This window comes from Schistocerca gregaria, chromosome 7 (assembly GCF_023897955.1).
Source record: "Schistocerca gregaria isolate iqSchGreg1 chromosome 7, iqSchGreg1.2, whole genome shotgun sequence".
Classification (NCBI taxonomy): Eukaryota; Metazoa; Arthropoda; class Insecta; order Orthoptera; family Acrididae; genus Schistocerca; species Schistocerca gregaria.
In genome coordinates this window covers 407,002,053-407,029,403 of record NC_064926.1, presented here as the reverse complement: position 1 = coordinate 407,029,403, position 27,351 = coordinate 407,002,053, and the positions used below count along the sequence as shown (strand labels likewise).

Below are 27,351 nucleotides of genomic sequence, written 5' to 3'. Positions count from 1 at the left end.
TCATCAGTCTATATTGAAAATATGAGAAATTGCAGAGAGGTTGGGAATTCAATTTGATCCTTTTGCTTCCTGTGTCATAGACCACCTCTTCTCCTTCCGTAGCACGCTAATTAATGTTGATGGAAGTAGCTACCACGACCAGGACTTCAAATTTCCATACTTAGCTGAACGAAATCGCACGTGCATGAGTTAATGAATACGGATGAGGAGGCAGTTTGGTTGCTCTGCTGTGTGATTAGCGCTTATACCTGTAATATTGGGGAACAGTATGGGTTTCTGGAACTGAATCATCAGTGTTGTTATTCCTGTTGACAACGAACTGGTTAGTGGACTTTGTCCTAGTCTAACGGATAAAGGCTGAATTTCGGTATACAATTTTCTGGTATAATAATGAGGAAGAGGCTCTGTACCTCTGATCTCAGCTCCGAATTCCATCCTTGCCCAACCATTCAGTGCTTACGGTTTGCGGTGTCACTCTTCGCAAAAGGTGTCATTAGGAAGTGGTATGAATGGACTTTACATCAACACACCGCTTTGTCTGCCGTTGTTAGCATCGCAGAACCCTATACCAGTACACTCACCAAGGCCCATGCATTAAATGGATTGAAACCCGGTTCTCCGTATGGCAGTTACACACATACACCTATGTAGGCGCACTGTACCTTTCAGTTATTGCCCTGGATGTCAAAGAGCAGAGGAATTAAATGTTCTACGGTAGACTTCCACTCTTGTGTACTCACCCCCATATCCTTGAGCGCCTGTACGTCCTCAGCATAATGGTGGTACGAATCGCAGGTCACGTCTCCGTTCTCCCCTTTGTGGCCGTACTCTGGATGTTCGTGCAGCATGTGGTCCCATATGCTCTCTCCTTTGCCTGTAAATATATGTGAAGTTTTACTATACAGAGGCTGGCTTTATATGTGGACTCTTCCTTTTGACTTACGAAAAAACGGTGAAGATGCTGAATGTGTTAGGAAAGTGTTCGTTTTTCCAGCGTTTCATAACAGCCGCAGGAAATGATTGCGATTAAGTTGTTTTGGGAGGTAATTCGATCAAGTACATATCTGAGATTCTTAGATAAGAGGCATTGCTGATAGAAAGTTTTGAGCCTTTCCCATTGTGTTACCGAGCACTAGATGTGTTGTTACGACAGAACGTGAGTGCTCTTGTCTGTCTCTTTCGAATAGTATTCGAGGTTATATGTAGAGGTGTTTCAGAAAAGAGACGTTGAGGTTATAAAAAATATACCTCAGTAAATAACTGAAACCCTACCACAAGTTTAAGCTCTTCTACCGATTATCTTTGTCTTGAGAAAAACTATATGATATCTGTGGGTTCAATTATCAGTACCATTTTTTTTTTAAATTCTGACACATGTCAGAAGTAGGTTGTTACAAAATAATTCCAAATTATTCTGTTTATAGATGCATTGTTTCGTAAGTAAAATGAAGGACACAGTAATCTAGTATTTGAAATTTGTAGAAACACAACAGCATTCGCTAGCATTTTTTTTTTTTAATTTAACATTATGACAGGTTTCGGCATATATACTCTTCGTCAGATAGGACTGTCTTCCAAAACTAATAACATGTTGCCGATGACTACCCAGGATACATTTCTCTTTTGGGAAGCTAGACATGTGTGATGACAACCACATACATCGAAACCCATCGTTAAACAAAATAAAACAATTTCGATCAAAGAGTTTTAAATTGTACTTTCTCCTTTACTGTTCCTTACGTGCCACCACCTTAATAATAGTGTCAAGAATAAAGATATCGCTATCAGCGTATGTAAACACGTTACGTCTAAAGCAGAAAAAGCCACTAGCAGTTATTATACACTTGTCCTTCTGAAATCGTGGAATTTTCCTATTGGAAGTGTTATTTAAAATTTGCTGTACTTTGATGTCACCAGAAAAAGTGATGCTGTCAAACATCAATGAACAACAATGTCATTCATCGATTCAACGAGTTTCATTAATTGGATAGCCCCAAGTAGACACTTTTAAAGTTATGGAGACATCGCATCCTCTTCATTATGTGCTGCATGAACGGAGTAAAAATAATTCTCCTACTTTCAGATGGTACCGCTTTTGAATTAACCTTAAACTGACAGCATGTTTGCCGGCCGTGGTGCCCGAGCGGTTCTAGGCGCTTCAGTCCGGAGCCGATTGACTGCTACGGTCGCAGATTCGAATCCTGCATCGGGCATAGATATGTGTGATGTCCTTATGCTAGTTAGGTTTAAGTACTTCTTAGTTCTAGGGGACTGATGACCTCAGAAGTTAAGTCCCATGGTGCTTAGAGCCATTTGAACCTGACGCCTCTCTGTTGGATAGCCAATAGTAACCCGACCCCCAGCTTCGACGGGAAACACCAACAAACATTTTTCCGCTAACAATTGTTGTTCCTCGTGACTGATAAATGAGTCCTAGACTTTTGATGCAAAGACTATGAACCACTCCCTATGTGACCAACCTGTTGGCGACTGGGGGTAAAGGTGAACGGAAAGAGGTGCACCTGTCAGCTAGCGGCTGTTAACAGAAGTCTACCGCAGGAAATGAAGTTACGTGATGAACAATGATGTAAATGGCAAATAATTTAGTTTACATGAAAGTGAGTAAAGATAAGATTTTAACTGTCTGATTTTTTGATTTAGGGTGGATGTTTGTTGAATATAAGCAAAATTTTTTCTTATGCTGTAATTAAGAAAATACTCGTCTGTAACCCAGTTCGAGCTTTGCCAAGAAACTTATTTTAGAAAGAACTCCATCTTTAACACTTGTTTACGTTCCTTAGTTCTTTCACGGCTCAAATTACGAGCATCATTTCAAAGTACTTTATCACGATACCTGAGTATGCAAAGAGCCGTTAAGGAGATTCAATGTAGAGTGTCACACAGCTGTTAGGTCTGATGACCTGTTCGCACGCACACGGGGATGAACTTTATACAGGCAGACGCATTGTCATAGAGAGAAGCAACATCTGTTAATGAGTTGTAACTATTATTCTTCAGTCATGGCTGCTTTATTAATTCTATGCCATAGCAGGAATTCACAGTATCAACGGTAACGTAGTGGTACACTGCAGCTAAGTAGGCGGGATCAGAAGACTGCCTCTGATAGCAACAACCGGTAATGATCGCTCACGTCGCTAGGCAGCTGTGACTGACATAAACAGCTAGACACGACGAGCCGTATGAATGAACGTCTATCTACCGATAAAATGTACTGTGACGAGTGTGAATAGACTGCATAGACGTAAAACATACCAGCAAAGACATTCACTGGATGCATCACCCGATTTATGGCCAATAATCTACATGAAAATGTTCCACAACGTAATTAATATCTTGAAGTGAAACGTAAAGCCTAGCGATGAAGAAAACTTATGGATACACCTACTACATAAACAGATTAGAGATCCTGCTGTCCTTCCTGGGGGGTGGCACCCAATAATCGTTACATTTCTGAAGAAAACTAGCGCTTCAGTGTATCGTATATTCCTCCAGGGCCAGTCACAGAAGGACACTCTGTAAGGTCATATTTTGGAACAATTTGGAAACTTGTGGTAAGGACCATAGGACCAATTTGCTGAGGTCATCGGTCCCTAGGCTTACACACTTTTTAATCTAACTTAAACTAACTTACGCTAAGGACAACACACACACGCATGTCCGAGGGAGGACGCGAACCACATACGGAAGGAGTAGCGAGAACCGTGACAAGACGCCCCATACCGCACGGCTACCCCTCGCGGGCACTCGTGCTTTGATTAGTAGCCTTACGGGAATATAGAAAGGCTTATTCTACCTATTCGTCTAATTCTATTGTTTTCAAAGCGTCGGGAATGAATGAAGCTGTGTTTGAGATGAGTGATTCTTTTGTAAATCTTTGCTGACTCTTTTTAGATAATTTTTTCAGAAACGTCATAACGTTTGTCCCCAGATTACACTCCAGGATACCGACGTTGGCCAGAATCTCTATCAATGGTGATATTGCTAGTGACATGTCAGTAACGGCTGAACTTTTCTCGACACTCTTTCCAAAACAGTCCTCATGAAGCAACTACCATTGTAATATCTTGAGTCATAATTGCCAGGGGTACAAAACAATTTGTTTTTAGATGTGCAACGCCTGTAGCCGTACAACGCTCCATTAAGTGAATGGGAGTCGTGCAGTGCTTTCATACAACGCAGAGAGACGTCCTTTAGACCAAACAGAATCCATAATCAAATCCTTTAACACGTTAATAATTACATCATAATATACAATCATGTGAATTGTAAACGCATTTTGTAACAATAGGAATTTCCCCATCGTGGCGGGAGGGTTTTATTTCTCCTGTACTGAAACCAGACAAATACTTATGAATTTTGACTAATTGAGGATTAAAATGCTTAATGAGTATGGTACATAAATTATTTTAAAGATTTGTGAGTCTACAAATATGTTGGTACCTGGCAGCCAGAGAGGCGCTCTGCATCGCGGTGTAGCTTGCTCGCCAGGTTTCGAGAGGGTGCGTTTCTGGATGAGGTATGGAATATATTGCTTCCCCCTACTAATACCTAAATTATTTTAAAGATTTGTGAGTCTACAAATATATTGGTGCCTGGCAGCCAGAGAGGCGCTCTGCATCGCGGTGTAGCTTGCTCGCCAGGTTTCGAGAGGGTGCGTTTCTGGATGAGGTATGGAATATATTGCTTCCCCCTACTAATACCTAAATTATTTTAAAGATTTGTGAGTCTACAAATATATTGGTGCCTGGCAGCCAGAGAGGCGCTCTGCATCGCGGTGTAGCTTGCTCGCCAGGTTTCGAGAGGGTGCGTTTCTGGATGAGGTATGGAATATATTGCTTCCCCCTACTTATACCTCCCGAGGAGATCACGAATGTAAAATTAGAGAGATTAGAGGCTTTCAGACAGTCGTTCTTCCCGCGAATCACACGAGACTGGAACAGGAGAGAGAGGTAATGACAATGGCACGTAAAGTGCCCTCCACCACACACCGTTGGGTGGCTTGCGGAGTATAAATGTAGATGTAGTAGATGTAGAACATATATTCCTGATTCAAAATAGCCTTTGGATTCTCTGGTCCACTGCAGACCCCATGTTGCATCTGGAGTCTGAAGTGCAGAATGCTTTCATACGTCAACACCTGATCACCATGTTCTTTGATTTGCAAAAGGCATATGATATCACTTCCTGCCGTCACATTCTATTTACACTATACAAGTAGTTTTAAGGTTTGCTTACAAATTTTTGTGCACAACTTTTTATCCCTCAGACTGTTCCAGGTCAGTTCAATCCAAGTGGCAAGGGTGCAAGAGAAGAGGCCCTCGTGGTTCGATGTTGAGTGTTATCCTCTCTGCCATTAATGACGTAGTGACCACCATGGTTATCAGTTCAACCCTCCGCATACAAGGCTGACTTTCTCTTGCACAGTGGTACCACTCGTTGCGCACCTCAGCACACAAGCTGAAGGGTTTGAGAATCCTCAAACCAGAACTATGTCTCAGCAGCATTGACCTGTGCTGTCGTTCTGTCACAAAGAACTGTTCCTGGTGAAAGCGATGATCGATATACGTTGGCAAGGAAAAGATCTAATTCCGCGACGTATTAAATCCAAAATCATGCTGCCTGCTGATATGTTTGCAGCTTGATGATATGTTCGCTTTAAGTAGTCTTAAATGCTCTTCAATAAGGCGCTAAACAAATTGATATCCTTCATTCCTGAGTCAGTTCGATGGTCAAACTTCAGTGCAAATAATATGTTATTGCATGAATAACTTTTGATTTAAATTCCAATTGCTGAGGATTTAACTACCGATTGTCAGTTTTGTTTGATGATGGAGTTGTATGGTGTACTTCAATTTACACAACTGAATTTTTATCTCAATGTGTGATTCTGTTTTCTTGACCATTTCTGCTCTGACATTTATGCATGCTTCACGTGATTGCAAATTCTAATTGAGGAGATTTGGTTTTTACCGGTTTTGTAGTGGAAACACTCTTGCTCCTTGCAGAGAACACGATAGACAATTTCCTGGCGCCCGAGTACCTGGTTCAACGAATGTTGACTCGTATTTTCAGTGAAATGGGTTAGACTGGAGCATTGCCCCTCACCTTAACCAGAAAATGAAAAGTTTTTGAATGAAGTAGAAGAAAATGTTCAGTTGGTAGAATGTCACACTTCAGTAAGCTCACGGGGAATTTCTAATAGCATCTGTGTTGCATTTACAAGAATAAGGCAGACAATGCGTATGTATGCACGCTCTCTGTCCTGATCGTGTACACAGGACTAAACACCTGCAAAAAGAACGTGGAGGTACTGCATGGCAGTTTTGTCGTTTCCCGTTAGGAAATCAAAAGAGTAGTCCCGTTATTGGTCGTTTACTGACGAAGCCACTTTAGATGTTACTGTCCAATAAAAGATTTATGTAATACATGTGGCCTCCCATACGTATTTGCGAAGACACAGTTTTAAGAACTCATCTCTGCACAAGAGTGATGTGATATGATAAACAACTCTTGATTGGGCAGGTCATGTTAAAGCGTCGTCGTACAACGTGCCGTTATCTTGACGTTCTTGAAAACGAGTTTCCTGCGTTGATGGAAGAAGTTCCCTTTGGCGATAAGAGTGGGTATGTCGTTCCAGCATGATAGGGTTCCCGCTCACTCTAGTTGTCATGTGACGTATCATGATAATCTAAAATTCCCATAAGTCGGATTGGCAGAAATGTCACGTTTCTTGGCCGCCAAGGTCCCTGGAATTTACCCTTTAAAATTTTTGCTTGTGCTAACGGCTGAGGTGCGAAGTCTACACAGAAAAAGTAAACAAAAGTGAAGAATTGGTCGTTCGGTTTATAGTTAAAACTTACTTTAGACCAAAAAAAAGATATAAAAAAATTCGCAAGTGTTTTGAAGTCGGAGGTGGAATTTCTGTGACCTATCTTTCAACTTAAACATTTTATTTGCTTAAGACCTATGAGTATTAATTTGTGTTCCATTCGAACGGTTGTAGCTCTGTAATTATTAAAAATTTCAGCGCGTGGCATATAGAATGTATTATTCTAATTCCAGTATACAACCCTATGTACGACCACCTCCTCGATTTTTTATTACTTCTTCTGAAACATTTGATATTATTAATGTACTCTACGCATCCCTCAAAAAAGTATATGGTTTCCTGAATACGCAGTTAGTCTTTTTGCTTTAACCGTTTTCAGGTGATTTCCTTGGTATTAGGGCAACTGTTGAAGCTAGATACACCCTTTCCAAATATTCCCATTTGTGCCTTTCTCTCTGCACCACTACTGGCTCTACAATAGCTCAGATCACTCACTTCCCAACGTATCTTTACGGACAGAAAACAGGAAATAAATGCAACTTACAGACTAGAGATGCTTGTGACGGGTGCCCAAAGTGTACATGCATTTATCCTTTGTAATTTTTCGTTGCAGCACTATTAGAGTTATTACTATATTCTTCGAGTCCAAGATAATGCCGATCAACACAAAAAGTTCCGCTCACCATCTTCGTTCCAGGCGCCCTCCACCTGGTAGGCTGAAGTGGCAGCTCCAAACAGGAAACCCTCTGGAAACTCATTGAACGCTCTGCTTTCACTCCCGTGGATCGCTGCTAACAGGCAACAAATACCCAGCAATTCCAAGTACGACAGTGGCGCCATCGTGCTGGTTTACCGTGCAAGCAACACAACACATTACTTGCTTATAAAGCATTATTTATCTGATAACGCTTTCCAAGAGCATGTACTGATTGCTGTTGTCTTTTTCATACCGGATGTGTAACATCTTGAGAAACATCCTCCAGTTATCGTAACAAGAATAACTTCCTGCTGAGACTGGCCGTTTACGTGGCTGCACTTCTTATCGGACCAGTATACGCTGTTACCACCGGATTTCATCACAGGTGCCAACTCAAATTTTTTATCAGTGTCAGCTCCCCCCCTCCCACGCCCCCTAGTCGTAATTACTAGGAAATGACAACAAACTCAGATGCTAGACGTATGCATGCAATGTGCCGCGAATTAATCTTGAAAGGACGACGGAGGCATAAAGATCACACGTAATTTTGATACTGCACTGTAGTTAATTTCTTGGGTTGTGGACGTTGTATAGCAGGTAAAACGGTAGACATCTTCACAGCTCTGTGATGTTACTACAGATATCTGTGACTCTTTAATAAACACAACTTCGTAAGAAAAAATTAATCTCATGTTCGTATTACGTTGGACACCAGGAAAGAGCAGCATGCAAGCAATATGTGCAGAGAATTTTGCAGCCATAGAAATTTCCTTGAAAAAATTCTAACTTTGAAGTGTGCCGTATGTTGAAATAAACCTACAGTTTGTCCCTGAACCAAAATTTCATTCCTTTGTTTGTGTTACCTGTTCTGATGAGGTCCACTGAGGACAGAAACCTAATAACAGTTCCTGTTGCAGTAAAATGCGGAGTACATTGTTTCGAGCATAACTAAAAAAGGACAGTCAAATATTTCTGTTATTCATGTTATTTTTTACCTTTATGCAAGGCATTTCATAAAGCATTTGAGTGACTCTTCCAGCTTTTTATTTTTCTTCAAGTGATGTTCTTGCGACTACATTTTTCAGTTTTTTCCCTCCAGAGTACAGAACGATTTCCCCACTTAATGGCGGAGATGTCACGGCAATACTTGACCATCTGTGATAGAGCCCTACTCAGCAATCTGTGTTACTTAAAGGAATCAACAAGCGGAGATTATAGCTAGTACAGTTTAAATGGCACTGCTTGAAAGAGATTTCAGAAAAATCACTTGTGTTTCAAATTACAGCACACTACGACTATCATGATGAGAAGATATTGCACTGTGAAATCACTGTGAAATTCAGGCAGTGGTTCCAGTTCATGTTACAACATATGTATTTGAATTTGTATGGGATTTAATACTCGTTTGAAATCATCCCCTCCACTCCAATGACATAGAAAAATGCTGTCAGATATCATTGATATGTTTATGCCCCTGAGGAAATTCGTTGAACATGAGCAGCTCTTCATTGAGTTCGAAATACATGGTGCAGTCACATTAATGTGACCACCGATTATGCTCGACGTCAAAGTACTGTAAACTTTCACAAACGACAGGGGACAGCACTAGCAGTGAACGGTATACAAAGGGCGTCGAGAAAACGCGGGAACGGAGCATTCGTTGTCTTAATGCGCAAACGGAGCTATTTATTTGACGTTCAAAAGGACATTAACACTGGCTTTTGGGCCAGCGGGTAAAGCAGCTCCGAAACGGCTACGTATGTAAAGGGCTTTTGCGTGCCGCCATGGTTAAAGCCTACCATGCAGGGTCAAATGGCACTATCAAAAATTAGACGTGCAAATATTGAGTGACTAACCATCCGGGTGAACTGAGAGTCTATTTGCACGATCTCCTTAACGACCGTTCAGCTAACTTTGCTGCGTATGTCTCTGCAGAAGGCACCTCGTCCATGCACCCATGCTGACTGCGGTTCATCGGCGACGAAACGTAGAACTAGCACACCAATAACCCAACTGGACGTCCACTGGAGAATAAAGATGACAGGCACTGTCCGTGAACGGTAGATTACTTTCTGCCAGTACATACGCCGAACGAGCTTGAAAAGATGACCAGTCCGTTTTTTATTTATTTTCTGGAGAAAATAGTGAAGGAGAAAGAGCTCTACCGGTAATGAGGTGTCGTAATGTGTTTGTGTGCTTAAGACAGCTAGTTTATTTGTCAAGAATAAACTACACACTGGTTCATGTTCCCTGAACATTCAACCACGGCTATCATCCACCCACTACACCGGAAGGATGTTGAGAGGAATCGAGAAAACCACACAGGAATCTCTCTCCTAAACTGCACATACAAGACTTTGTACATGATCCTTTGTGGAAGAATTAAGGAAGAACTGGAACAAGAGTTCAGGCTTGACCTGGGAGGTTTCAGACCGCGGAAAAGCTGCGCAGAGCAGAGCATTAGTTTAACACTGGTTACGGCATGCTACAGCAAACAGAACAAACGTTTGACAATAACGTTTATAGTTAGGAACTCCACCCAAAACTAATTAAATTAATGGGCCTCACTCCTTCGAAACCCACTTTGAAAGTGAAGTTTAGAGTGGAAATTTCTGTGTCATTCCTTATAAACACAGGCTTACTACAAGGTGACTGTCTTTCACCGTTACTGTTCAGCTGTGCCCTGAAGTACACAATGAAAGAATGGTGAAGGGGCAACCCAAAAAGAAAATGTGAATTGGGACCACTATAAATGATATAAACTTTCGTTGCCTGGGATATGCTGATGATCTTGCTTTACTGGCTAATAGTATTCAAGAAACCAGACAATAAACTATACCAGTACAAGGAACAGCACAGAAATTTGTCCTCAGAATATCATTTTAATAACAGAGATTATGTTAACTCACCGGTATCATGCATAGCAAATTGCAATAGGAGTACAAGAAATTTAAATCGTTGATAAAATTAAATATTTAGGTGAAATTGTAACTTTCAATCTTAATGAGAAACCATAATGCCAAAGAAGAATAAAAACCTGAATACAGCAAAATGCATTACCAAACACACATACAACAAATAAAACTTATCTACAGATACAAAATCAGAGAGGAGGAGATTAGTGTTTAACGTCCTGTAGGCAACGAGGCCATTAATGACGGAGAAAAAGCTCGGATTAGGGAAGGATGGGGAATAAAACTGCCAGTGCCGTATCAAAGGAACCATCCCGGAATTTGGCTGAAACGATTTAGGGAAATCACAGGAAACCTAAATCAGGATGGCCGGAGACGGGTTTGAACCGTGGTCCTCTCGAATGCGAGTCCAGTGTGCTAACCACTGCGCCACCTCGCTCGGTCAAAAAATTTGAATGACTTACGCAGCTGAAGCCACCTTTTAAACCACTGATACAGCAGACATTGACAAAATGCTGAAGATAGGAAGAAGAATAATTGGGACATGCATAAATAAACAGTATCAAGTCAATGTACATAGGAGAATAGCTTCAAATGAAACAGTATAAAAGAAAATAAAACCAGTAATGGGTATGATCCAGAAGAAACGTATCTCATTCTTTGGACACCTGAGCAGAAGACCAATAAACAGATTTAGTAAAAGGATAATAGATAGTTGTGGAGTATTAAGAGCGACATTAAATGGATGACACAGATTAAGGAGGATATAGGAGAACTCCAAATTACAGTAGATGACTTAAAAAACAAAACAAAGAAAACGAGAATACCTCAAGAAACACAAATCAGTCTACAAACGAAGAGGAATAAGATGGCTATAGGACGAGTGGTCTCAGATGAAGATAGAAAAAAGATCTGAAAGACTGGAGAAATATTAGGCAGACAGAAGAGCAATAACTATAAATTATAATAGTCTTTGTATAACCACTGTACTATTGGACTGTCTCATTCAACTGTACTACACTGTATTATTGAACAACAACTACCTCTATAAACCTTTTTATACCTGATCAGAGTTATCCAACGACGACCGTTAAATGAATAAAAAATAAAAAAAAGACGAATAGATGCCTTACCGTTTCTTTTGTTGTTCGGCCTTCAGACACTGTGATCAGTGATGTAATGGTATGTATTAAGACTGATTTACGTTGGGACTTCCATGCCAATTAACCTCTGAGAGAGACGAATGACTTAGAGGAAGAATAATTCCGCAACAAAGTAACCACTTGCAAAACACTCATTCAAAACACCATATTTCTGTGCCTGTGTTATTCATAAGCATGATGAAATATTCCTTGGGACATGCAAATATATCCGAAGTAACAGGTCCTGCGGCGAGTACAGCTATTATGAAATACACATATTGGCAGTTGCTAATATGGACATTCATCAGTTGTCATGAAGAAATTTGTGGCCGACCAGGGACCGAACACGGATACATCGCTCATAGGGGATGGCCACCTTACCATTAGGCTATCTCAGCACGCTCAATGGCCAGACCCGAACTTCCATATATTTCAACCATGTATCTACTACCTGCACACGTACATTCATTATGTACGAGTATATCCCCCTACTGGGGAGACATTTTAATTCAGAGTCACTTGTCAGGTGTCGGCTAATAAATACGACTTTTCCAACAGTTTCTCTAACACGAAACGATCCCAGCACACACAGGAAAGTTATTGACCGGCTCAGATAACATTCACTGGCAGGAGAAAAATCCAAAAAATAATTAATGCAGAACAGTAAAAGTTCAGAAATACATTGGCCTAGGTAACATAATACTGATTAACATTGTAAGATGAGTGAGATAAACCATTACAAAGTGGGCACATTATTAACAGGTGCAACAGGCACAATGCTGAACGTACGTGCATTGTGTTATGCATGTATCGGATGTCATTTTGTAGGATGGCGTTCCATGTCAGGTGCTCTTTGCCGGTCCATACAGAGTCGGTTAATGCTATTTGTGGATGGCGCTGGACATGTCCGATGATGTCCCGTATGTCAGATGCTCTTGGCCGTTCCATATAGGCTCAATTGGAGACAGATGTAGTGATCGAGACCAAGGCAATACGTGAACACCCTCTAGAGAATTTTGGGTTACAACAACAGTATATGATCGAGCGTTGTCCACTTGGAAAACTGTCCCTGCAATACTGTTCATGAATGGCACCAAAACAGTCGAATCACCAGACTTGCGTGCAAATCTGCAGTCAAGGCTCGTGGAATACGCACGAGAGTGCTCCTGCTGTCATTCGACATCGCACCCCAGATCATAGCTTCTGATATAGGTCCATTGTGTCTAGCACACAAACAATCTGGTTGTATGTCGTCAACCGACCTTCTTCTAGCCACGACATTGGCACCACTGGCACCGAGACCGAAACAGTTTTCATCTGAAAGCACAGCTGAGCTCCACTCTGCCCTCCAATAAGCTCTCGACAGGCACACGTTGAAACTGCATATCACGAGGGTTTGGTGTCAGATGAATGCACGGTACAGGGCGTCTGGCTTGGAACTGTCCTTAAAATAACCGATTTGTTGCAGTTTGTTGTGTCGCTTTGGTGCCAACTGTTACTCAAATAGCTTCTGCAGATGCAGTATCATGAGCTAGAGCTCCACTCGGAACAGGATGGTCGTCCCTCTGGGTAGTGCCACGTGGCCGTCTGGAGCCCGGTCTTCTTGTGACCAGGGCTGCCAGCAGTCATGTACAGTGGCCAAATGCTTGCCATGTCTTTCTGCAATATCCCAGAAGGAACACCCACCTTCTTTTAGCCCTGTTACAAGAACCCGTTCAAACTTAGTGAGTTTTTGATAATAGCATATTTATTTTATTAATTTAATTTGAAGAACAGCGCAACTATTTTCACAAATTGATATTGATATTGCAACCATCCAAAAGTTTTCTTCAAGTGATGTTCTTATACCATTACTGGTTTTGGGTCTGAGACCATCGTCTGATGGTAGCGTTGACTTCTTGTGTCCTAAATATGACAAAATGTTTTTTGATACATTGTTTGCAAAAGATTTTTTTCCATTTTACTTTTGCGTCATAAATTTAATAAAGCTTTTCTGATTACATAGTTTTACACGTACATATACCCCTTATATTGTACTTCTACATCTACAGCCATACTCCGCAAGATTGTCGGTATGCCTCTGTGTGGGCTCTAATCTCTCTGATTTTATCCCCATGGTCTCTTCGCGAGATATACGTGGGAGGGAGCAATATACTGATTGACTCCTCGGGGAAGGTATAAACTCGAAAATTCAACAAAAATCCGTACCGAGCTACTGAGCGTCTCTCTTGCTGAGTCTCCTACTGGAATTTATCAATCATCTCCGTAAGACTTTCGCGATTACTTCATGATCCCTTAAGGAAGCGCGCTGCTCTCCGTTGGATCTTCTGTATCTCTTCTATCAACCCTATCTGGTACGGATCCCAAAATGGTAAGCAGTACACAAGCAGTGGGCTAACAAGTGTACTGTAACCTACTTCCTTAGTTTTCGGCTTGCATTCCCTAAGGATTCTTCGAATGAATCTCAGTATGGCATCTGCTTTACCGACGATTAATTTTATATGGTAATTCCATTTTAAATCACTCCTAATGCCTACTCCCAGATAGTTTATGGAATTAACTGCTTCCATTTGCTGACCTGCTATATTGTAGCTAAATGATAAAGGATATTTTTTGCTATGTATCCGCAGCACATTACACTCGTCTACATTGAGATTCAATTGCCATTCCCATGCGCCATGTGTCAATTCATTGCAGATCCTCCTGCATTTCAGTAAAATTTTCCATTGTTACAACCTGTCTATATACTATAGCATCATCAGCATAAAGCCTCAGTGAACTCCCGATGTTATCCACTAGGCCATTTATATATACTGTGAATAGCAACGGTCCTACGACACTGCCCTGAGGCACACCTGAAATCACTCTTACCTCGGAAGACATCTTTCCTTTGAGAATGACATGCTGCGTTCTGCTATCTAGGAACTCGCCAATCCAATCACACAATTGATCTGATAGTCCATATGCTCTTACTTTGTTCATTAAACTGCTGTGGGGAACGCCTGAAAAGCCCCCCTTCATGAATTGTAGGGCGGAGGCATGACTTTAGTTTACAACCCATACTGATCAATGAACTGAACTAAAACCAGGATGGCAGAAACATTTGATCCACAGATCACACCCCAAACCTACCGTTGTTAAATCCAGCTTCAAACACCGCCCCAGACATATAGCGAGTAGATTCGCCTTCCAACTCTATCCCAGCCGTAACTCCTCGTGGGTCGACTCTTAAACACTGTCATAGCAATAACACGTTATGCATATAATTCCTAACCCTATTCTAGCCATAAGATATTATGGATCCACCTTCGAACCCTATCTCGATCCCAATTCGTGGTGAATCCACCCTCGAATCCTATCCCTGACATAACACAGGGATAATATACCTTCGATCTCTATCCTGATCCTATCCCAAAACTAATCTGTGCCACGGGGCCCCCACATGAAACCAGGTGCAGGAAAATTCTAGCATATGGGAATGAGTACGTGACAGCAAGAGGAATAGGAAAAAAAGTTGAAGCCACAGTACCAGGAACCGGAAAAAGCAGCCCTTTTTTCGTGGACAGCGATAAGACTACTGGAACTGTTTGTTTATCTAGTGTGACCGTCACATTTAGAGTAATAGACTTGTATTTCTCACATCACAAGCCCAGGTGTGATACAAAGTTGCGAGCAACAATCTTATACGTTTTTGTTAGGAGTGCGTAGCTAAAGAACATTGTATTACCACTATTGGAACTGCATATACAACTACAGAATCGAATGCGTGCTTGGCCCTGTGCAAAACTCTTTATGGGTTTCGGACTATATGAAATAGTATTTACAGTATGTCTCTTTGTGCTCTCTACCAATCACATCAATGGGATGTCAGCTAACAAATACCTTACAGAACAGTTACTGCATAGTTTTTTATAACAATCTGTTGAGTGTTTATTGAGGTAATAGGGATACATAAAATCTGACTACCATCTTTGATTCCTTCCTTATTTTGATGGCGATTTCATGACTATTCCTTGCGGGATCGGAAGAAAGCGATGTACTTACGCATTTGATCACACCTTCCTGATGTATTTTACAAGACATGCATTTTCCAAAGTTAGATAAACAGATAATTAAACCATCCAACTCTTGCGAATTGACTTCTAGAAATAAACAATGTATCCTTTGCTATGTAATTCACGTTGATTTTAGTCTTGTGTTGTGTGAGCCATCCCCTCTAGCACAGACTTTTTCCCACCAGTTTCCAAAGGGAGAGAGGAGAGGTGAGGGAGTGAGGGGAGGGGAGGGCTGATGATTTCCCTGAGGTGGAGGGGGTAGTTAATGGATCGATTTACGTAAGTAGTCAATTAATTTGGTATCAAAAGTGTGCTTGTACTGGTGATGGAATTTCTGGAGGGGTGGGTGAGGTAGAGGGGAGGGGATGTCGTGGGGGTTACGCAGAAGGACAGGTTTTCCCCAGGGCCCCATAAACCAATCAACATAACAGTAGTTTAAGTAGAGAGGAGGAGTTTACATTAAAAATCACTTAGCCGAACAATAGGTTAAGGTCGTAAATCAATCAGCTGTCAAAAATTAAATAATTAATAAATTTGCATGTAAATTTTACATCAAAATTGCACCAGACTATGCTGTACCCTACTACATAATTCAATTACAGACAACTATGACAAGAAGGTCTCGGAGGACGATGGAAATGAGGGGACTGAGATCAGCGATGGGCCTAGTCCTTGAAGTAAAGAAGAAGAAGAAGAAGAAGAGCTAGAAGGCTGTCAGAAGGCGACTAGGCATAATTCATACGCTATAACATGTTCCATATCTTCCAACAGCACATATTCAATGAATGTTGCATGTTTCTGTTAAAAGTAAAGTTCTTCTTTCAGAAGCGATGCAAGAACAATTAAACAGAGGGGAACTATCCACTACTTGCTGTTCAAGGAAACTGTAACATATTCTTCAACGTAGTGCTACCAGACTTTGATGAATCACACTAATATTTGCTAACACAAGATAAAAACTGTCTCATACAAGAGCTTGGGCCACGTGTAGTAGTACTCAGGTGACCACACAGACACGCTGTTTATCTGTTTGTTTAATCTTCAGGGACGACCAGCGAATGGCACTCACATGTGAGAAACTTTCTCACAGCAAGTAACTGAAAACAGGAAGCACTGTAATGTGTTCATCATTGTACATCAAATGAGTCACATACACAAATATGAGACACATCTCTTTAATGGTGTGTAGTATGGGTGTGTCTACAGTCACTAGGAATTTCTTGAGGGTAATTTTTAAGAACAAACGGTTTTAATATGAAACAACCACTGTATTTCGTTGTTTATGGGTTAGCTAATGTCGCTCCCCTTTTGAAGCTACATCACAGTAAAAAAAATGGTATAGCACGAATTTTCCACACATTTGTGGGGAGGAAGTGACATGTGATGTGTCTCCGATAAGGATTTTACACAAAAATAGTACTATGGGCACAGCTATCTCCGATGTGCAAAGAGCTCTTCTTAATGGGCAGCTGCCACTGTATAAGTCTATTTCCTAAAACGAGGAAACTGCACAACAATTTCTCAATTGACAAACTTCTGTTGTGTTCATGACTGGTTTTAGAGCAATTAAAGCTCCATAATCTGGTGAAAAAACTAAAATCACCAATCCATCTAATGCTTTCCTCAACCCAACAACATTGGGGTGGTTAAATCATTTTTTTTCACGCCAGATGATGGAGTTTTAGGTGTACTGAAACCAGTCATGCACACAATAAGACACTGTAGATTAAGCAACTGTTGTGTGATTTCTTTATTTTACAAAATATCTCCAACTTGAAACCCATATGTAAAAATGAACATATGTGACCCTTCTGAGGATTTTGTCAATGTTACATTGACATTGTAATGTGTTATATGGCTCAGTGATAAAAAGTCACAAAGGGATTATAATTATACGTTTTAAATACTGATATGATATTTGAAATAATGAAAGATAAGGTGTAATGTTACTTTCATAAAAACATATGTCAAATGCTTGTGGAGTATGTGCGGATCTGTGCATCTGTGTGATGGTTCAAAATCCCAGTCAGGTAATTCAAATCTACTCAGGTTAGTCAACATGTAAAGTCAACGTATCCTGCAGAACTTGTTGTCCTGACTGCAGAAATTATACCTCTGAATATCAATAAACCCCCTTTACCTGAAAACACTAGTTTCACTTTTCTAAATATTTCAAGTACAAACTAGAACAACCCAACGTTTTTCAATATTTTGTACTGTCCACATAACATTCTCAGCTAGCCTTAGCTTTCCTTCAGTTGCAAATAATTCTGTCATTTGTGATATTACTTTGAATCATGATTCCATTTGTAGGCTGTATCCAATCCAAAGCAATTGAAATCCAAAGTTGCACAACATGAGGTACTTTACTGAATGTAATTCATATAACAAATTTATTCTAAACAAACCTCCTATATCTACCATCTCTACAAAACATAAATCTCTATTATCTTTCAGTCATTACTCATAATTAAATATATCTTCACTATCAGGAATTTCTTCTATTATTACTAAATTTCTCATATAAATCTCACAAGATTATACTAATATCATAGTTAATTTCAGTGACGTCATAATATTTCCGAGTAACAATTGTATCCAACATATGAACAAGTCAATCTGATTTAAACTTTCTTTGAAGTGTGCTTTAGCGTGGTATTCAAGTGCCGTGGGTTAAAGCTGAAGTTTGTGGAGATATGGGGATCAATATTAATATCAACAGTTTATTTACCATTCAACAGAGAATTTAACAAGACAGAAAGCACTGTTAAATAACAAAATTTCTTTGACATCCAAATAAATCTGAACAGATCTATAATGACACAAATGTCTTTTTCAATTAATATCAATAATTCTTATGAAACAATTCAAGCTTGACCATAAGGGCAACCTGAATATGGAAATAACACTTTGGAATAGGTGGATTTCGGTCTTCAATAGTTATGGCAATAGCAACTTATTGTATCACAAAATATTCACTTATCTATAATAGAAAACTGAATAAAATCGCCACTAGATACTACTTACCTGGCCATACCAATTACCTCCAATCAACAACACAAAAATTACAGATATACCACACAGTTACCCACTTGCCTTCAAAACAGCATTTACATATGCATACAGAACATTCACATACTAGAATATAACAATTCACAATACACATGAATAGACCACAGTTTCAGTAAAAAGACTGGTACTGAATCAATATGAAAACTACAAAGTGCAGAAGAGATCCTCAGTTGTAATAAGATTTTACATTAGATATATCTTTTGTACAACTCTTGCACATTGTTTACTAATAAGAACCAATGTGATTAATAGCACAATATCTACTAAGCACAATCCCATAAACAATTGCTACAACAGTCTGCAGCACTATGCTGACAACTCCTGGACAAAGTGAGCTACTACTGCCTTCACACTGCATTTTTGTATATGATGCGGACTCACCTTGAACAAAAAGCACTAGGATACCAATATTAACTAAAAATCACTGTGACTATGTACCTAGCAATCTGCAGAAGCCGTTCCTCAGTCCCCTGAAATGATTGGAAGATACAGGATCCATTCCAAAAGATTGTTGATCACAAGCCATCAAAACCCATACTGATCCTGTTCTTCTGGTGGTGCCTGCACTCCAACTTGATAAGCGCTTTTGACTTCCCCTTGTGCACAATTTTCTCCTAGATACTTCTCCAGCAACTCCGATCACTGACTGTCCATCCATGAACACCAGCCAAGCCTTGAATCCTGGCCATCAGCACAGCTCTGTGTGCCTCGTGCTGACTATAGATGGCTCACCACTGGTTCTGGCATCAGACTATATGCTTACTTCAGGCAGATATATACTCAACTCATGTTCAGTTGACTGATTGCTTGCTGCTGTCTGCATCTTTCCCTCATAGTGCCAGAGGGGTGCTCCTGTGAGTCACATGTCTCACAATGGTCGCACTCTGGAAGCATCAGTATCACATAGCCAAGAACAACATTGCTAGTGATGGGGAAATGACCAAGCAGTTTATACAATGTGCCTCAAGGTAATAAAATTTCCTGTAACCATTACTATACTCCCAAATATATTTATGTGATAGAAGTTTTGCAAACAAAAAGTCATCCTAGTTAACTAATCATACAATTCTCCACACATCAAATAGTGCAAAACAATCTTGTGTAATGTTGTAGGTGCGCATCACTATAGGGGAAACATGTGTGATAACTCAGATTACATATTACATTTAAAAAGGATTGAAGAATTCAGAGCTAAATTATTATGCTGACAAAAGACAATGAAAACCATGAAACTTTTAGAAATTGCATTGCTTGACATATCAGATGTTCTTCACTTTAAAAAGGTTTTTAATAACAGCCTCACAAAGTAAGACTAAAATAACTGTAAAAGAATCATCCAACCTATGCATTCCTAAAGAGAACTATGAACATTAATAGTAAGTAACTTATAATCAGTGTCAATAGTAAAGAAACATTTACATTAAACAATTTGTAAAACCAATGAGAGAAAATTGATCATTAGTGATCTAGCATGGCTAACTCTAGAAAGGGTAAGCAGACATAAACTTACATAGCTCTGAAGTATGCAATAATAAAATTATGATGCATATTACATATGATGTTTGTGTTAATAGATCCAGAGTAGCCCTAGAAGAGCTCAAGTTTATAAATGGTCACTTTATCTAAAATATTCCACAGTGGAAAATTTTTCCATATCACTGCCGTGATGCAATTCACCCAACCACATCATCTGATTTTCTGTTAATATTGAGTTCTTCAGCCTAAAGAGTCATTTTCTGCAGATCTTCACCACCTTCCTTTAATACCAGATTAACAATTTATTGGTGCCTGAGGGTACTCTGTCAGATGATCAATGTTTATAGTCAGGTTGTTTCATAAATTACTTTTCTCCCCAGTTCTATCCTATATCTTATCTGTGATTTGACATATGCATCTAATTTTTAGAATTTTTATATATCACTACATTTCAAAAAACTCTATCCTTTCCTTTTTTGAACAGCTTACCATCGATTTTTCACTCCAATCAATGGCTGAACCCCAGAAAATATCTATAGAAGAGATGTTGTAAGGCTTATATTAATATTGGAGTTAACAAATAACTCTTTTTCTAAAAGACTTTATTTATTTTGCCAGTCAGCATTTTTCATCGTCTCTCATTAATTCTTACCCAATTATTTTGACAGCCAAACACCAAAATCTCATCTTTAAGTGTCTCATTTCATAATCCATCACCGTCAGTGGCACCTGACTTGATGCAACTACATTGCAGTTTCCTTGTCTCACATTTGTGGATGTTCATTTTATAATCTCACATGAAGACACCACCCAATCCATTCAGCAGTTCATCCAACTCATTTGTCATCTCAGACAGAATTAGAGTGTGTGATTAATTTCCTTTTCAAACTGTTATTGTATTAAAGGGTTTACAACGTCTTCCTTCACTTAAACAGAAATATAAATGTATCGAGAACCAAGAAAAGTATAATAAAAAATATGCAAACAATTCACGACTTCTATACAGGGTGAGTCACCTAACATTACCTCTGGATGTATTTCGTAAACCACATCAAATTCTGACGAATCGATTCCACAGACCGAAGGTGAGGAATGGGGCAAATGTAATTGGTTAATACAAACCATAAAAAAATGCAGAGAAGTATGTTATTAACACAAATCTACGTTTTTAAATGGAACCCCGTTAGTTTCGTTAGCACATCTGAACATATAAACAAATGCATAATCAGTGCCATTTGTTGCATTGTAAAATGTTAATTACATTAGGAGATATTGTAACTTCCGTGCATTTTTGTATGGTTTGCATTAAACAATTACACTAGCCCCTCTCCACACGTTCAGTGTGTGGAATAGGTTCGTCAGTATTTGATGTGGTTCACGAAATATATCTAGCGGTAATGTTAGGTGGTTCACCCTGTATATAAGGTTTCAGCCCTGTAATGTTCCTCACACTCAATTATTTTTTATTTAGGATAAATTACCCTCCATACATTTAGGTGAGGGTTATCCAGGATGTCAAACTGCACATTGTAATCATCAAAAAATTATTTAATTTGATCCGACTGTCAGTCACCGCCGGCCCCGGTGGTCTAGCGGTTCTAGGCGTGCAGTCCGGAACCGCGCAACTGCTACGGTCTCAGGTTCGAATCCTGCCTCAGGCATGGATGTGTGTGATGTCCTTAGGTTAGTTCTGTTTAAGTAGTTCTAAGTTCTAGGGGACTGATGACCACAGTAGTTAAGTCCCACAGTGCTCAGAGCCATTTGAACCATTTTTTTGTCAATCACCTCTTTTCTGGTTTAATGGGTACTATATCTACCACTTTACAGGAAGTCATTTTTACTATTTCATATATTTCTTCTTCCTAACTTCTGACGGTCTACCCATGGTTTTTCGACAGATTTCCTCTGTTTCTTGAGATGTAATGACCCTACACACTGCATACTCAATGAGTTCAGATAAACGTTAGCTGTATTCCTGTCATATCGAGAACATCCTGAAGATGCGTGTATTGTACTCAGTCTGAATGGCTCTTACTGCAGTATATCCCACACAGTCTACAAATCTCTCACACATATAATTAACTGTTTTGACTGATGAAAAGTAAAGAGAGATGAGTATAGTTTTTAAATATTCCTTGTCAACAAAGATTTTACATTTCTCAGAGGTAAACTGTGTTCTAAAACAAAATAGCTTCTCGTGTCCCTACATTCGGAAAGAAGTATCTCTCGATTTTTGAAATGATTTCTTGATTGGTTAATGTCATATACCTCCAATAATAAAAGGGTAACAAATTGCATTCGGGTTCTAGGTAAAGGCTCATACATAACTTCTGCAATTAAGCTTATTTGTGTAGTAGATACTGTATTCTGGATAAATCCACTTTGCGTGAGGTTGCTTAACGTAACCATCTCACCCTTGTCAAAGGGTATGAGAATTTTTAAATTTATTTTGTATGCAGTGTAATGCTACATAGGAGCCAAAACTTTATATTCTTATTTCATTAAAATTTCAATAGAATGTTGAGGTCAAAATAGTTTTAATAATCATTATCTAAAACAGTTCTTTTGGAAAGTACCCCCTTATGAAATGTACTATATTGCTGAAGTTTTTCATGCTCCTTTCTCCCCACATAGTTTTTCACCAGTTTCCAGTTTTCATCATGATTCTGATATCTCCATAACCCATTATAAATGTTTCTAATTCATTATACATCTTTGATTCCCTTTGGTTCCAAGATTTAGAACTCTTTTGATTTTCAGATTGCTAGTGTCTATGCCACTACCACTCCCAGAGGAAACCTGGATAAAGTGTAAGAACACAACCAATTTTCTTGATTTTGTTTCTAATTAAAATGCTGCACATACAATACCCATCTGATGAAACTACTGTGGTAAAGTCTGTATTCTTGCAAGTAGCTTCACACTTTGGTCACAATAAACGTTCACTTTATGACCTGTAAGGTAATTTTTGAACTTTTAAATAACTGACGATTGCTAGTAATTCTTTCTCAGCGTTTTCTCATTTTTAAATAACAAATTAAAAGGCACTGGACCTGTACTCTAGTATCAGACTGTTTTTGAATTAATGTTCTGACTGTTTGTGCTCATCATCAAATATTTATAACTTTTGAAAACATGTCCACAACCCTAAAAATGTAACAAACACACCTCTAGATGTGGTGTCATTACCTACATTTAAATAAAACTTGTAGGAATTTGTACAAAGAATACCGTGTGGTATTTCTTTAGCTGCCTCTGGCTTGTAATAGCAGGCTGTGGACATACAAGTTATAGCTACATTTACGCAAAAGGATTGTGAGACGGGCTACTTATGCTCAGTGGAACATGCCCAAACGAATGGTAATAACTGCAGCGAGCATGACAGTTTCACCATAACAGGTTAAGTACAGTATTAGAGCTATCTGACCTGCCTACAAGTAACAGTGTAAGAAATGTACGTGAGAGATTTATAACAACTGAAAATTTTGATTCAGAGGCGTTTGGATCCTAGCAGTGCTACCACAAGGCCAAGAGTTTGCTAGACGACGAAACAATTGGGCACACCCAGCTGCAGCCATGGGGTCGACACTGGGTCCGAATAGCCGCCTTCGCACCACGTTCACACATTGGGACTTGCTGCCATAGCACTGCTGAGCCGTCGAATTGCCGTTCGCGCCTGCCGCACTAGACTGAAGCTAGGTGGCAGTAGGTCATGTGCTGTGCACATCAGTCTTCATTTGTCACTATGGAGGATGCGAACTGGGCCTGGGAACCCTGAATGCAGGCGCTCAACTACAGAATGCAGTCGCACCACAACAAAGAGTGCTCAGATCGTATCAGGTTCTTGGGAGATTGATGGGCCACAAAGTTACTGGTCGTCAGTAGTGCACCCGCTGACACGTGTACCTCTTCGCTGATGTTGAATCCAGCTGACCGCTGGTCATTGCTGTTTCACCAAACTGGAGTGGGCCTCGTCTCACCTACGGTAATTATGACAAAATGTGTAACTGATGTACAATAAAGAATTTCTCTGGACCACGAGTTAGTCACTGGGCCTCACTGACGTGTCACTCCAACACCCACCCTACAAAGTAATGTCGGTAGAGCTGACACCGCCGACAGTAGAGTGTAAATGTAGGTGGTGTAAATACATGTTTGACGTTGTGGCGGCTTGTTTCCCGGTTTCGACTGATCTTTGCTGTCATCATCGGATCTTGTAAGATATTGACATATCACGACATTATGACAGGTCTACGTGTCGAAACCAATATTCAATAAGAAGATTTACAGTCGATTATGGCTAACCTGGTTCTTGAGAATAATATAGATAAAAGTCTTACTTTCCGTCTGGTTGATGTAGGTAATACGGTGAGTGTCAAGAGGAGGAGATTGGCCCATTGTCTAGTAGTATAAGCTGTTGACCTGAGTATTTATTGAGGAGGATAAGTTACCTTTAGTCATTTTTTTCGGTGTGTAACAGTGTGTTTCAGCAGGTACTCACTCGCTACATAATTTATAGTGAGAAGTAGTATGACTATGTTGCTGTTGAAAATTCTTGTAATTTCATTTTCTTTTTCCAGTGTAAGGAATATGGATTGTTATTTAGGGATGTGTAGTAGTGGAAATGTGTAGGATAGTGAGGTGATTAAGTATTTTTCTTTCCTGGTTCGCTTGTGTGGCCATCCTCTGCAGTAAGCATTCCAATAATTGTTTTGTAAGTAAAAATTCCTTTTCCAGCTGTTAGTTACCTTATATATCCCATACGCATTTCGCCTTTTCCTCTTCTAAGAAGGCATGAGTGGGATCTACAGCGATATAGTCTTGTTACTATTAAATTATTACAGAGTTCAGGTTGCGATTTTTTGTACAAAATTAATTACTTACGATATGCGGGTCTGTGTTTGCTCACATCTGGTCTGGAGGTCGCACTATCACTTTTATTACTGCCAAATGTTCACTACTTTGTGTTCTGACCTTCCTCACACTGTTCACCATGTTTGTCATTCTTTTTTTTTGGAGTAATATTGCTCTTTTGTCCTTCGATAAAACAATTTCGCTGGACACTTCTTTTCACAACGTAAATATTCATTACGTGTTTCCTCCTCTTTGGTATGTTTACCCATATGTTGCCAACCTAACGAAGTATATGTTCGAGACTAACTTCTATTCATGGTGTTTATAACGAGTGTGTGTATGAGCGAGAGAGAGACAGTGAGTTGTAGAGCCGACGAGGCTTCGTTTTTTCTTCTTTCTTAACGTAGGTGTCGGCTGATTTGACTTTTCGTTTCAATATTCTGTGGAGGGGTTCATGAATGAGTGAGTGTAAGGATGTTGGGTGCTATTATTATTATATTGGACAGTATTATTATATTAATCATTTTTGGGAGCGTTATTTCGTTATTTTATCTATCAGTGTAAACAATGAATTGCTTAGCATGTGTACTTGCTCATTCAACAGGATTTTCCCTTGTGCTTTGGTTATCTTTATATGGTATTTTTCTTGTATGGTTAGGAGGTGTCTCCAAATGTGGATTCGTTTGCCCCATATTTCCAGACTCTCATGTGTCCTTTGCATCTGATATGAAATGTTTTACCTGTCTGTCCAGTGTATCTGCCTTCACAAGTGTTACACTCTAGCTCATATATGCCTACTTTCCGTTATATGTCTCTGTTTTTTGTCAGTTTTCGGGTATACTTATGTATAGGATTGTCTATTGTGTATGACGTGTTTATTCCCTGTCTTTTGAAAATATTGCGTGGTTTTATGGGTGAGTTTGTGATTGTATGTCATTGTTTACCATTTTGTGCTTTCTTTCATCTTTTTTATGATTATCCAGTGTAGTCATTATGGAACTACCTGTTTGTGTTGGGTTCTGATGTGTTGTTGCCTGTGGTATGGAGCTTTCTGCTCTTATTTTACTTCTAATTCTGTTGTTTAGTTTTATGACTGTGTTATTATTTTAACCATTATTTTGCACTATTAGCATTATTATTTCCTTTTCTTTTTTGTAGCTTTCTTTGGTGAATGGTACTGTGTTAAGTCTATGGAGCATGTGCTTGCATGGTGCATGTGTTTGATTTGAAGATTGAAATAATTTTGTTCTGTTCTGAGACTTCTTTATGTGTACATTTCCTTAATCTGTTCATCAGGGAATTGACTATATTATTTCAGGTTCTTATCTATGATATCTATTGTTTCTGGTACTGATATGTTGGAAAACATGCTTTCTATATCAAATGAGAGGAGTGTTCCAATTCTTATATCTTTTATTTGTTGTATTAGTTGTGTATTGTTTTTTAATGGTTCTGTCTTCTTGTACTTTGAAATTTACAGATTGTACTTTTAACATGTATCCTGGAAGCTTGTAAGTGGGGGAATTTCTGAAGTCCAGTAGTGGCCTCACAGGAAGATCTAGTTTGAGGATTTTTGGTTGCCTTCAGAGGACCAGTGCAGTGGGATTGATCTGTGTGAACTTTCTTGTCTCTGTGTTATCCAATATGATGTCAATAATTTTTTGAGTGTTTTTTACTTTTATCTCAGATCTGTTTGTAGGTCTGATTTTAATTTTGTAATGTTATTTTTTGAGATGAATTCTTGTGTTTTTTCAATGTATTGTTCTTAGTCTATCACTACTACTGTGTTGCTCCTCTCTGCTTTTGAAATGGTAAGATTTTTATTTTGAAGTTTCCTTCTAAGGTTTCTGAGTGTTGCAGATTCTGTGTTTTCCTTGTTTTGTGTTGTTGTGTTTTTATACTGGTTTCTATATTTCGATTCCTTTTTTTTCTTTATTCTCTAGTTAGCAACATATTGACACTGCTGTTTTCATTCCTGTCTTCCTTTGTCCAAACACTTTCTGCCTTTATAACTAAATTTTCTAAGTAATCTTCGTCTATTTCTTAATTTCCATTGTATGTTAGTCCTTTCTTCAATAGCTGCCTTTCTTTACTATTTTACTGTATGTGTTTTTCTTGGCTGTGTGTAAAGCTAATATGCTGTGACTGGGGTTTCTTGAGTTGCTTGATTTTTGTTGAATAAACTGTTTCCATTCTTTGTTCAACAATTTTTGTGTGCTTTCCGACCTTGTTGACCAAATGGGAGAAACTATCATATTTTTAATAGTGTCTGCAAGTTGTAAATGTCTCCTAT

General features: G+C 39.3%; 1 protein-coding gene across 1 annotated transcript in view; it reads right to left on the bottom strand.

Annotated features, from left to right (window-relative positions):
* LOC126282412 (myrosinase 1-like) overlaps nucleotides 1-27,351 on the bottom strand; it is a 72,890-nt gene that overhangs the window by 31,407 nt on the left and 14,132 nt on the right. The window contains exons 5-6 of the mRNA XM_049982069.1: nucleotides 7,534-7,638; nucleotides 741-874 (exon numbers count right to left, since the gene is read on the bottom strand). Coding sequence (XP_049838026.1) covers nucleotides 741-874; nucleotides 7,534-7,638 — 239 coding nt within the window. The remainder of the gene's footprint in view (nucleotides 1-740; nucleotides 875-7,533; nucleotides 7,639-27,351) is intronic.